The following is a 14,084-nucleotide window of genomic DNA, read 5'->3' as shown; positions in this document are numbered from 1 at the left end:
GATATCTTAATGGTTTCAAATTCATCATAAATATGTTAAACCCAATTAAATTTCCAATTTTAGCTTTCAAATTTAGAACATAATATCTATTCGTACTTTCTAAATCTTAAATAATACAAATGGTAGATAAATACTTTTGTTTTTGAGTTTAAACTGTTAACAAGCTTTTATCGAATTACAAGTTGACAAGTAAATAAATAAAAGCTAGTCTAGATAACCTACTAGGCAAAGAAAGTTTGCAACTGAAGGGATCTATGAATATTAAAAAGAGACATTAATTTTTAAGTCAGTTATGAATCCTCATCTTTTGTAATCCAGTATGTTAAAATTCAATAGCACCTTTCCAGTTTAAAGGAATTAAGTTTTTGTCACAAACTGATTTTTTTATCCGTATATATTAGCAATAGCAATTCTTAATGTCGTAAACTCGACGAGGTTATCGTGTATAGAGCGATGATGTACGCTAATTATTTACTAGTAGTAGAGGTCATGAACTATACCGAGAGCGTACTGCATATTTGTTTATTATAAGGAGATCCTAGCCTTACGTTATAGTATATCATTATTCCAAAGAGATTGTTAATAGAAAATTTGAGTTTAAGGAAAAGTCTAAATTCTTTAAGGCATTTAGGTATTGCGCTCCTAACTTTCGGAATTCATATTGCCATGTTTTTAGAATGTCTATAAATTTTATTGAATTTTCTAAATATCTTAACCATATTCAGTGTCCGAATTTAATGAATTTAAGCCGCGTCTCAAATCCGCCAAAATCTGCAGTTTCAATTAAAAAATTTATTACATTTTTAAGTGGAACCGAACTTCCGAGCCTCTAATTTAAGCCGCAGCTCAAATTCTTTAAATTTGGTCTCAAGCTTATGTATCATTTATCAATCCTTATCCATCCTTCTGGTGATACATATCAATATTTTATATATTTTTGGTAAGCCCTTGGGCTCTACTTTTAAAATCTCCAAAAAATGTGCAAATAAGCAAATATTTATTGCACGAAAGATAACAAATTGATTTCGCAATCCACACTAAAAGAATTCGTTGCTCTTGTTGTTAACAGAGAACAACTCAGGTTCAACCAATGCCTTCTACCCCTTACTGTTTTCACGACCATTCACTTCAAATGAAATATCCGGTTCACCGACAGCCATTTCTAATTCGGGGGCGTTCTTCTACAAAATAAACATATCTGAAAACATCAAATTTATTGATGTAAAAAAAGTAGAAAATTACAACATAAAAAAAGTAGAAATTACAATATTGAACGAAGACGAAACCGTCTGTAGCCATATCAGCATTCGTTCTAGAAATGTTAAATTTCCTCGACAATTCAAATTTTAAAATGAAATAATTTACTAGATTAGAATGAAGGGGATTTAAATCAAATTGTTGAGAAAATAAAACATTCCTTGACGAGATAATTAACAAATTGGTAAAATAGCGTTTAAACGCAACGTACATCAAATATTGAATATCATGGCGAAAGGATTAATTATCATATAAAAATATAACTAAGACAGAAGATGGTGAAAGACTGCCTGAATATGCTTTTTAGTCTTTTTGTTGTTCCATGGTCAAAATAGATTTCATAAGTCTTGATGTGTCAAAAACTTTTCATTTGGGTGTTGTTGATTTTTTTTGGTCAAAAAGAAAGTAAATGGAAAATAGTAATACAATTATCTTCACGATATAACTGAACAAAAAAACATTTTTCATTTTACCCATCTTAACATTTTATATTATTTCAATGCCAAGTTCTGGAATGGTCATTTTCGGGAGAACAAGGTTCACTGAGTTTTTAAAATTAATTTTTGTTCAGATATGTAATGTTGGATGAATAAGACTAAGGTTCGGATAAGTTTCATTAAAAGTCTGATTGAATGAAACAGGAGGGTACATTTTAAATATGAAAGCCAATGATTGCACGACTAATAACTGTACAGACATAGGGTTCATTACGCATTTTTAATTGTTATGAGTATTATGCGTGTTACATATAGATACATACTATTCACAAATAATAGTCTAGCTGGACTAGATACCCACCACCAACGTTACAAAATCTGTCCTTAAATTTCCTGACAGAACAACTTTTAAAAAATCCGCAATCTTAGTTTCCGGTCAGAGTTTTACCGCGGATTTTCTCACCGAGCATTAGCAACTTCTTTCTGGGCCCTAAACATAAACAGGGGTTAACTAGTTGAAAAATCTGATAGATATTATTTTCATCCAGAAACTTAATAAATGTCAACCTAGTCTATAATATAAGAAAATGCACTTTTTTCACAGGATTAGTGTAAAGAAGGGAGGGGGGGGGGGGTGTAGAGGCCCAAGGGGCGGAAATATACACAGTGCACCCTTTCCATTTTAGATTGTAAACAGTAAAATCTTATTCTAGTTTGTTTGTTCCCTCTTATGAAGCTTTATAGGTCGTATTACTGGAAGATACGAGAATAACAAATATTTACATTACATAAAATTTATCTAAGAATTCAAAAAAAAATCTAATCCAGAATTTATAAATTATATAAATGCAAGTGAAAGGGGAGGGGGGAATAGACACTATCCATTTTCGACCAGAAGATAAACCGAATCGGCGAACTAAGTAATCCCCAAATTTTTCCCCTTAAGACTTGAAAAAAAAATTCTCCAAAACTAGAATTTGTCCCTTTCATAAAGCTTACCGAAGGCGTTAATCCCAATTTCCTTCAGTTCATCCTCGGTCAGATAAGAGAACATTTTCAGATCAATCTCATGCCGTAGAAATACATCAGAATACTTCGACAAGCCCTGCACAAAAATATTAACACGATAAAAATTGTCCGAACGCTCTTAACAATATTTGTAGTCAAGTGTACCCGCAGCCCATGTCAAATAATCCAATGTCCGGCTTTTATAACAATTTACTATCAAATATTTGTAATCTATCTGAACTATACCTGTGAAGTAAAGTAATTAAATTTCAGAAAACATGATTAATTTTATAGAGCTGATATATGCTTTTATATCGGTTACCAAGTTCGGGATAAGTTTTGAGCAGAAAAGCGACTTGAAGCAGTTAGATTTAGAACTGAACGCTATTTTCGAGGAAATCACCGCTAAATATATAAATGGAGAACTAATCCGGGTTATATCATCAGGTAAAGAATTTGGAGAAAACTGGANTGTGACAGAAGAAATGTATCTGAACTATACCTGTGACAGAAGAAATGTATCTGAACTATACCTGTGACAGAAGAAGCTGCTCGAGATCAATGTCCTCACCCTCCTGAACAGTTTTTGAAAATTAAATGAAACATGAAAACCTATCAAAAACTAAATACTAGATTTGGAAACAATTAACAATCAGACATGAAATAACTATTTATTAACTATTAGCGAGGATTTACCAGGGAGAACTGCCAAGTGGTTTCGAGATAATATTAATAATATTGTTGATAGTATTAATATGTATAAATAATAAAAAGTTATATTTTTGTTAAAACTTTGAAATTTAGCTTTGCTCTTCTTGTAAATGAGCGAATTTTTCTCATGAAAATATGCAAAGCATCATTTTCTCTCCCGTGGGCGAACACAAATATATTAACACTGTTCTCCGTAAAAAAATGTAGGGATGAACAAGGTTAATAATGTTGCTCAGAATGGGATAAAAAAAATGATGTCACAAACCTTAATTTGGGCCATGTTATGAATCCATTCCATGTGAGACACATCAGGTCGCTGTCTCAGCCTATTTTCAGTCTGTCGACGCTCCCTAAAATACAGAGATTGCTTAAATTCTCGGAGTTTTAATAATTTATTATGAGCATTTTGTGGGATCACCGTACTCGGNGAACCAGAGAACCAGAGAACCAGAGAACCAGAGAACCAGAGAACTAGAGAACTAAAGAGCGTTGATTCTAATTTTTAAAACTGTTTAGATCGGTGTGAATTAGGCCATTTAACAAACAAACGATTAAGTTATAATTAGAAAGAGTGAAGTGTAGATTTAACTAAAAATGAAAATATTTACAGATAAACGGAAGAAACCTGAGAGAATGTTCTCAGATTAGATAAAGAGACAGATAGATAGATAGACAGTAGACAGACAGACAGAAAAATAACAGAGAAACAGATAGACACATACACATATAGATAAACAGAGAAACAGATAGGATATATAAACAGATAGATAAAAAGATAGATAAACTGACATGCAAATAGATATACAGATGGATAGACTGATAGCTAGACAGATAGCTAGACAGATAGCTAGACAGATAGATAAACATATTCTCAAATGAACACTTCTGGAACATATTCTTAAATAAACACTTCTGGGACATATCTCGAAAATTATTAATGAATTTTTATTCTCAATTGAAACATTGATCAATCTAATATTATTTAGAATGCAGAAAATAAGTTAAACTAACTTCATTTTGACGAGAATTTTTTTTGAAATTTTCATGAAAAATTTGCTGAAATGAGTGAAAATTAAAAAAAATGGTGTATTTCCAGGATAAAAATCCGTACAATCCGTACAATTTGAAAAAAAATCCGTACAATCCGTACATTCCGTACAATTTTAGGGTTACAAAATAAAAAATCCGTACAATCCGTACATTTTGGCCACCCTGTATTTCTATTGGTTCAGAATAGACAACAAACACATGACTGAACCCTGATTGGACCAGGCGCTAATGGACTCGGCATACAGGAGTGGGAAGTAACATATAAAGTTTGGGGATAAGTACTAAAAATTACTTTTCAGAGTTTTTACAGAGGATCGAATCAAATAAATTGTAAATTCGATCAATTTCACGCAAATAAAATCTTTAAATCCTCAAAGATTGTTCATTTTTGAGTAATTATTTCGAGAATCTGAATAAAGACGACGAAAACTATAGTAAATATTCTTCAGTATACTTAAATTATAAGTTGTTTAGGAAAAGGTTCAGAAAAAAAGAACTGTTATCAAAAATAAGTAATCTTTTTCAGTTACTGGTGTCCGTAATGTCTAATTGTTCACAAATATTTTTTTGTAGATTTCCTGGAATTTTTATTGAAAAGACGACATTTGAAGAAATTGAATAAATCTGCGAAAAAATTCATAAAGAATAAAAAATTCAAAATAATTATGAAAAAGAAATAATTGATTCTAACATTGATTTATTGAGAAAATTCAATTCAATTTTTTTCCCCAAAACATCTTAATTAGTTTACTGTACATTTTTACATTTTTTGTCGTCGTTATTTAATAATTTAAAAAAAATAGAATCTCGAAACGTAACCACCCAAATGGATGATTTGGAACGTCGACTTTGGGCTCAAACTCAGTAATTGTACATCATTAAAAATTAAACGTTTTATATGTCTTAATGTCTCCAATAAATCCTAATAAATTATCTCCACAAAACTAAACTCTCAGTTTAACTACCATACATTGCCGGTCTTGCCGGTTACTCCCTTTAACATCAAAGTCAAAAACTTAAATTGTCTAAAAGTCGTCTTCCTGTTCCACGGTCCACTGAAGAATGAGATCTAATTTCTTTCATAAACCTTTACTTTCCGAATCATCTCAATGAATTCTGCGTGAATGAGTAAAAATTATCCAAACGTAGAATATGTTCTAGGCATTAAAGGATGCCTTATGGCTACTATGAGTTTAAGATGCAAGTCTTCTATATTCAGAAAAAAAGTTTAGATTCCTTACCGTAAAACAGCATCAGGAAAACTGGCGGAAAATCCGAATCCAGCCCAGCTAGGATTGGGTTTTCTCTCCTCTCCACCCGGCTTCTGTTGTATAGCCTATACAGAAAAATCATAAATGTCGAATTTTTTTCCGACAAAATTGTTCTTGGTTCAATTGACTTTGTTAGCGTTCTTAAGGTCATACGAATTGCCATGAAAAATTAGGGTCTGATCGGTTTAGCCGTTTATTGGATTCAAACGACAGACATACAATGATACAAATACATAAATATATATACATGAGAATCGACCTGATGAGCAATAATCCTGGCATGCTCGTAATCAGCAATCTCTGCAACCTTCTTCTCACACCCAGGAGCCCTGTAAACAAAATAAGGTTGATAAAACACATTTTAATTACTTACTTTTTATACACATTGGAGGTTTGAGACTATAGAAGAGATCAGCCAACTATTGATATGTACATTTTGTGAACTTGACAACTAAATTTAAAGGGATGAAGGCGTAATTTCAAGAGATCCTGTATACTAGAAGTAGCATAGTAACCTTTAAATCTGGTTTTGAAGAACATTGCAACAAGACCTAGCCGGTTTTACATCTTGGGAGTGTCTGACTTGACATGGTAGTTGAGCTGAGAACGCAGTTTTGTAGAGAAATATTTTAGAAATTTTCACTTTCTGATTATACACCGTGCAAATAATTTCTAAAAAACTGCATTCTCAGCTCAACTAACCTGTCTAGACAAACACTCCCTTTAAATCAAAACTGCAAGTTACTTATTAAAAATTTGTAGATTAAAAAATGTGAATTTAACGTTTTTGCTCGGACTTAAGGTTACCAGTATGTGTCTCTTTAACAAAGTGTCACAATCCTTTAAATAAATATTTAACAAGAAATAATTTAGTTAGATCTCACCTCCTATCTGTGCAGGAGAGATCTGGGAAATCTGCCATGATAGCTGAGAGGTCAGACACATTGTGGTCAGTGACAATACCAGAGCTAGAGGAGGAGGTCAGCTCCTGAACACAAGTTTATTTAAACATTTACAAATATTAGTAAGATTGGATTTCTTTATATAAGTAAAACGAATTTGTTTCAGGAATTAAAAGTCAAATTTTCTTAATTCCAATTTAAAAAGAATGTAACAAAAGGGAAGGGAACAAAAAGAAACAATTCCAATTTTTCTGTAGATTGTTCGTCGACTACACGTAGTACAGGATTTATCGATGGTTTGGGAACTATTTTTCTAATTTATTTTTTTTCTTTAGATTTTAGACATAAAAAATTAACTGTCATTAAGTTCTAAAATAATTCCGCGAAATAAAATGAAATTTGAAAAAATGAAATTAAAAATAAATAATTTCAGAAAAATTCATCATAAATTTAAAATCCGCAAAAATGTTGATTGCAAATTTGTAGTAAATTTTATCAATTTTTAACCTTATGACTTTAAAAAATGCATGTAACAAGCTTACATTTTTTACTCACCTGTACAAAAACAGATCAAGTAAAATTTACCATTTTATGAAGATTGTTGGTCAGATTTCCTCCTGGATTGACAGGACTAGAGTTCCTTGGTGAATGGATAGGAGAGGAGTGCATACTGCTTCCTAGATCACTTGACGAAGGACCCATCCTGAATAAATTATAAATCCTCAACAGAAAACTTTAGAACTGTAGATATCGAGACCAATATTAATCTGCAGATATAACCTTGATTTTGATAATGTATCAAAAATTAAACCAATCAGAGTGACCGAACTGCAAATCAGAGGCTGGAAAATTTGACACAATATCAGTGAGGAGTTCTCATTGATCGGAACCCAGCAGTTATATCTAAAAAAGAGGATTGGAAAGAAAATCTGAAATATCCACAGAGAATTTTGAGATTTGACGATCGGGATATATGGTATCCAATTCTTCAGCTCGACAGTTATGTTTTTTGTTTATGAACTATCGCCGTTCGAACTTTTGATTATTTGAACTAGAAAAATCACTTATGATTAATGATCTGGAAAAATCATCTCCTATATTACAAGAAATTAATTCAAATGAAATGATTGTTAAAAAATGACAAGTTTTTCATCTGTATATATTTATATTTAACTAGCTGAAGTGCCCGGCGTTGCCCGTGGAAGAAAAAATGAAATGATCGTTATGAAAAACGTTTTAAAAAGGATTCACATCCATACACCTCGCTTCTAATGATGAAATTTGGTTAAATAAAAGGGGATGGTGAAGATGTACTGTTTGGTGAGGAGGGTGGGGGGTCCTGCTTTCATTTTTGGTTCAGATTTTGGATTTTTTGGCTGCACGCCTGATTAGTGATCTATTTTCTTTAAACAAAAACAAAATTGTACACTTACGACCTCTAATGACCTCCAATGACCTTGACAAATAGAAAATGTTTCAACTATGACTTTATGAATTTCAAACGAAAGCTTGGAACCCGGGCAATACAGTAGCAGCAACGAATTCAGTGATTGACCTTCTAATGACCTTTAACGACCTATAATGACCTCTAATGACCTCTAATGACCTTAAACTTGAAAATTTTATGACTTTATGAATTTCTAATGAAAGCTAGGAACCCGGGCAATACCGTAGCAGTTACTAATTCAGTGTTTGATCTTCTAATGACCTGGCATTTTTTTTTTAAAATTGGGGGCATTTTTATGGGGGCATTTTTTTTCAAAATTGGGGGCAAAAAATTATTTTGGGATCGAGAAAATCAGCTTTTTTGGGAATTATATTGACCCCTGCCTTTAACAACCTATAAAATTAAAAATGATATAACTATGGCTTTAAAAATATCAAACGAAAGCTCAGAGACCAGGTACTACAGTAGCAGCAACGAATAGTGTCTTATTTTTAATGACCTCTAATGACCTAAAAATTGAATAGGTTTTAAATATGACTTTATGCATTTGGAGGTCATTTTGGGTCGTTATAGGTCATTAGAAGGTCAAACACTGAATTTGTTGTAACAGCTGTATTGGCAGGGTTCCTAGCTTAGTCGGTCAACCCGAGCAGACATGTGAGCTCCCCAGATGACTGGTTAACTGGGAATTCTACCCTTTAGACAATATGTCAAACCTGTCACTCTGAACCGTTAACACAAATGTACATTAAATGGCGAATCTTCTTCTTTTCCTAGTTACACTTATAAAGTACTGTGCTCCATCAATCAATAGTGAAGATTTATTAGTGCTTGATTCATCACTAAAACGTAAACTGTCACCTCTTCATCATATATCAAGAGGTACCGATCCAGCAGATTTAGCAACATTAGGAGATCAACTCCCCGTTCTTCTTACAGAATTCCTTGAAGAAAACAAAGAACTGTTTGCTGATGAGAAAAAACAGCATTCAAAAGGTTTTATCTCCCATCCTAATAAGACCCTCACAGAACTTCAACATCTTAAACAAGTTTTGAGAAAGAAAGCCTTTTCCAGAGCAGGCACTGATGAGGACAGGAAAAAGTTCCATTCCTGTCTGAAAGCAATTAGTGAGCTTAGAAAAGTTGAAAAAAAGAAGAATCCTTCTGAAAACTATCAAACACCAAGAAAATATGTTTCACAAAAACCGTTGGGAATTTTCTAAACAAGCTGTCAAGGGATCATTACTACAGGAGAAATTGAAACCAACCTTTGACCTAGGATTTGCAAACACCAACTACTCAAAAAAATACAGCACACCTGGTATCATAGACTTGAACAGTTTAAACAGGCTCCCCTTTTTGTCAATAACTCATGAATCTCCAAATTTTGAACCATTCAATTGTGAGCCCTTATGTCCAAAGGATGTAAAAAATATATTAAAAAGTGCAAATTTAAAATCCTCTCCAGGTCCTGATGGTATCCTGTATGAGATATTATTCAAATTCAATTGTCTTCACCACATATTAGCCACCCTGTTTAATAAAGTGAATGTTCTGGGATCTCCTCCCCCTTCCTGGTCACACAGCGTGGTCAAATTACTACACAAGAAAGGACTGATTAACGACCCAGGAAACTTTCGCATGATTTCTCTTACATCTTCTATTGCAAAGACTTACCATCTCGTTCTTGCAAAAAGACTGACCAAGTTTTTAACTGCAAATAATTATATTGAAGAGAAAGTACAGAAGACCTTTCTGCCAGGCATTAACGGCACTATTGAGCATAATGTCGTCCTTGAAGATATTATAAGCCAAGCAATACATAATACATACCCTCAAAAGGTTTAATGTTCCTGCAGAAATTCAGCTTTATATCAACACCCTGTATAATAACCAACTTTCCTGTGTATTTAGGGACAATTTCTCTACTGATAAATTCCCCTTTAAAAGAGGAGTATTTCAAGGTGACCCGCTTAGTCCCATCATATTTCTGATGGTTTTCAATCCAATCATTGAATTTCTACAGAGTAAGAATGATTGTAGATTTAATCTGAATGAAGAGAAAATTATTACTCTCCCATATGCTGACGATTTTTGCCTGATAACAGAACTGAGAAAACATCAAAAAAATTAAATATGAAATAAAATCCAAGATTGAAAGTTCGGGAATGGGATTAAAACCAGCAAAATGTAGATCATTTTCCATCAGATCAGGTGTACCTAGCAGAATAAACTTTACTATTGGTGAAACTGAAATTCCAAATATATTTCAAGAAGAGCAAAAATTTCTTGGCATACTTCTATTTTCTTACTGGTGAACTTAGGGATGCGTTTGACTACATCAAGAGTGAATTTGAAAAAAAAATAACTAACATTAATGCACTTCTTATTNTTCAGTTGCTTCTTTGATTTTTTCTTGCCTGATTTATTGGATCCATAATCTACCAGATTCTTAATTCAACATAGAACTGGGATGTATATGTATTGCAGTAACCCGTCCATAGGCTGATGATGAAGAAGTCTTCTAAGGCCAATTACGAAAGTAGAACCTAACCACCAAATTTATTACAGGACTAAGGGAACTGGCATACAGTGCATTATTGTGGTGAAAATAAATTCAGAATGGAGAATTTCTTTCTACTATAATCTCTGGATGTGTGGATCAAGATAGATAATAGTTTATCAAAGAAAAAGAAGAATATAGAAGAAATGAAATTTTTAATTTCAGAAGAATGGAGAAAATATGCGTATATTTTCTAAAGGGAACTTGCTGGAGAGGGAATGCGTGTTCCTTCAAACATCCAAGCGACTTCACTGATAATAAGTAAGGAGAAAAAATTAAATGAAAACCCAATATATATAATACAGAGTATTATTAAGGGAGAGAAAACAGGAAGATCGGAGCAGAAACTGGGACAGAAGCAAGGAAGATAGAAGAAGAGAAGACAATAGAAGCGAATTAAGATCTAACCACAAAAATAAAAAGTAAGAACACCTAATTTGTACATAGTTTAGAGAAGTATAAATTGATGAATACTAATAAGAAGACCAACAACTAGAAAATACGAGGAAAACATCAGATAAATCATATTCCTAAATGATTTTAAACTAAGACCGTTAATAAATAATATTTAAAGGAGAACAAGCGACGAAGACACAAGAAGAAAACATGAAGGATGGAACTCTAGAAGGTCTATAGAGAAGTATGTTTTTAGAAGGAAAAATTTACTAATTATTTTTAAATTTTTAATTAATAATCAGTTTTATTTATTGCTTGACTCATGCCCAAGAAATTTATTCTAAGTTGATTGCTGGTTCCGTGAACGTAAAAATTAACTTATTGGTAAATCGGTAAAAAGGAAAATACTAAAAATTGAATTTGAAAATTATTTAATCCAATATACTCCTAAATAAGTCGCTACAAATATACTCAATTTTAGATGGAAAATTAATTTAAAAGCCTGATTTAGAAGATAAAGTAAGGGTTTTTAAAAATATTTAATACTACCTTATTATTAACAGGAGGTCAGCAAACACAGAATACAGGAGAGAGGAACGATCTACGAGAAAAACCGAAAGGGATATAGATGTAAGGAGGAAAAGAAAAACAGATAACCAAACACAGAATAGCAACGAATGTCAAAACAGAAATAAACAGAAGACGGATTATACAGAACCTGAAGTTAAAAAATCAAAAATCGAAAGTCGGAAAGAGAAAACACACAGTGATGTGAACAGGAAAAAACCAGGGTCCATATTCTGTATCTGCGGAATACAGACATATGAAAATGGAATGTTAATCTGTACTGAGTGTAAACGGTACTCCCATGCTGAGTGCTATAAAACAAACGATTTATCTGTTACCCATATCTGCGGCGGTTGTGCTACTAAAACAGGAGTTAAATGCAACAACCTGGAAATTCAAACGTACCTGTCTAATACTCAGCAAAACCAAGAAATTAAATCAAAGTTTGTTTTCGATCTAGCAATAAGAAGAGTACTAAACTCAATTCTAAGAGAGGAATACAAACTCACTCAGCCAGGCAACGAACCCAGTGAGGAGTTCTTGAAACTGAAGTTCGGGATTTCAAGCTCTTATGCTAATAAAATCCTAGTTCATCTATTCAAATCTGGTTTTATCTCGGAAGCAGACGGAATCAAAGTCAACGTGGATAAGATAAGGGAATTCACTAGAACTCATTGCGATGATTCTGGATTTCTAGATGAATCAATCAACAAAGAAACTGAAGAACTAGAATTTGCACTAGGCGAAAACATTAGGAGTTTGTCCACAACCGAAAACAACAACCCTGAAGAGAAGATAGAAGAGGAGAACAAGGGAAAAACTATCCTTGTGGATTCAACACAGCCATCTACCAGCGGGTATATTAGAAAGTTTATTTGGCCTGAAAACTTCATTAATAGAGAGTCCAGAAAAGATGATGAACCAATTGAACCACTCGAACCAAAGGACATAGGTAAAACAAGCAGTAGGCCATTCTTCGGACAAGTTTTGGAATCACTTGGTCCAAGGCTAAACAGCAGCGAACAAAAAGGATGGAATTTATGTTTCAAACTAGGAAGAAAAGGCGAATCAATCCAAGTATGGGCCTTTGGTTCTGAAACAGAAGTTAAAAACTTAAATAATTCCATCATAATCGATTCATACCTGGTATATTGGGGTAATTATGTAATCTCGCCTAAAACCTCAAAGAACCTGAACCCCACCTCTGATTGGATTATTAAAATACCAACTAAAACATCGTGCATGGGAAAAGTTAGCGTTGTTATGTCAAAGATAGAAGAAAAAGTAGAAGAGGATCGATCAACTAAGGAAAGTTTCTCTGCTAAATTTCAGCAGCCTTCAAAGACAGCGGCAGCCAAGAAAAGAAGGAAGGAAAAAAGTTTTGAGGAAAAACAAAGTGTACAGCTTGATGCTGACCAGCTCAAGATCACTGATTTCCTTAAACCAGACGAAGATGTGTCTTTGATCCTACATAACGAATCATCAGACAATCTTGATAAAGAACCAACACCAACTGGAAGTGGAAGCAAAGAGAAAACTTCAAACTCTCCAATGACGCCATCTTCATATACTGTTAGTCCAAGAGGATCGACACCATCTCCCTACTATTCACCGTCTCCAGACCGCTACAAAGCAGATCTAAGTTTATCAATTTCTTCAGATTCAGAATTTTAATGCCCGATCTTAAGCTAAATTTATTTTCTGGCTGTGTTTCTTGTAAATATTAATTTTTACTTTAGTTTGATTTCAAAAGTGCTCGTATAGAATTTAAATATCAAGATCTCAAACTACAATCTATTTAAAACATAATCCAGTTAACTAGTAAAATATTTATTTATTTTTGCATTCAAGTAAAAAAACTTCGTTTTAAATATGTCAAAGGTAACCACAATGAATATCAATATCGTTGCAGTTGTTTACATAAGTTTATACAGAACATTTCTTTTATATATACATCAAAGTTATTTTTATAGTGTTTCATATTGTAATTTGTTTTTAAAAGGATAGGCCCTTTAAAACAAACAATAAAATATTAATTCCATTTTGCATCTCATCAATTTACTTTCAGAAAAATGATTTCATTTCTTGAAATCATATATGGATGTATAATGTTACAACATATATGTTCCGACCAGATCGTAAAGAACAGCCTGAAAAATTTAAACTCTCAGATAGTTGCAGTTTTAAACGAAGTATTAGAGAAGTTTGCTACACTCCAGAACAACAAAACATTTAAGTTATCATCAGGTGAGGAGTTCGAAAGAATGTGGGTTAGCTTTAAAGCAGAATTGGTGGTCAATTTAAGTCTAATGGATTACAAATACAGAATCGTAAACTGCATTGAAACTTATTCTCCAATTAGTCTGAAACAATCAATACTAACAAACAAGCACAAGATAATTTCTCATTTTGAAAAATTGATCTTAATTAGATTGTACAGATCCATGGATAGCTATACAGAAGAAGAATTAAATG

General features: G+C 32.8%; 2 protein-coding genes across 2 annotated transcripts in view; one reads left to right on the top strand and one right to left on the bottom strand.

Annotated features, from left to right (window-relative positions):
• Positions 1-1,197: 1,197 nt before the first annotated feature.
• The window catches only part of LOC111698166 (protein bicaudal C homolog 1-A), a gene marked incomplete at its 5' end in the record, with an annotated part of 28,655 nt that continues 15,768 nt past the window's right edge, over positions 1,198-14,084 (bottom strand). The window contains 8 exons of the mRNA XM_023468424.1: positions 1,198-2,184; positions 2,694-2,799; positions 3,236-3,277; positions 3,679-3,763; positions 5,705-5,799; positions 5,994-6,063; positions 6,619-6,722; positions 7,222-7,339. Coding sequence (XP_023324192.1) covers positions 2,120-2,184; positions 2,694-2,799; positions 3,236-3,277; positions 3,679-3,763; positions 5,705-5,799; positions 5,994-6,063; positions 6,619-6,722; positions 7,222-7,339 — 685 coding nt within the window. The remainder of the gene's footprint in view (positions 2,185-2,693; positions 2,800-3,235; positions 3,278-3,678; positions 3,764-5,704; positions 5,800-5,993; positions 6,064-6,618; positions 6,723-7,221; positions 7,340-14,084) is intronic.
• Positions 10,482-13,544, top strand: LOC111698155 (uncharacterized). The gene is made up of 4 exons (XM_023468413.1): positions 10,482-10,907; positions 10,964-11,068; positions 11,221-11,286; positions 11,606-13,544. Exons 1-4 carry the CDS (start codon positions 10,816-10,818, stop codon positions 13,281-13,283), a joined length of 1,941 nt encoding a protein of 646 aa, XP_023324181.1. The 5' UTR covers positions 10,482-10,815; the 3' UTR covers positions 13,284-13,544.

This window comes from Eurytemora carolleeae, unplaced genomic scaffold (assembly GCF_000591075.1).
Source record: "Eurytemora carolleeae unplaced genomic scaffold, Eaff_2.0 scaffold21, whole genome shotgun sequence".
Lineage (NCBI taxonomy): Eukaryota > Metazoa > Arthropoda > Copepoda > Calanoida > Temoridae > Eurytemora > Eurytemora carolleeae.
This window is presented reverse-complemented; position numbering and strand designations above follow the sequence as displayed.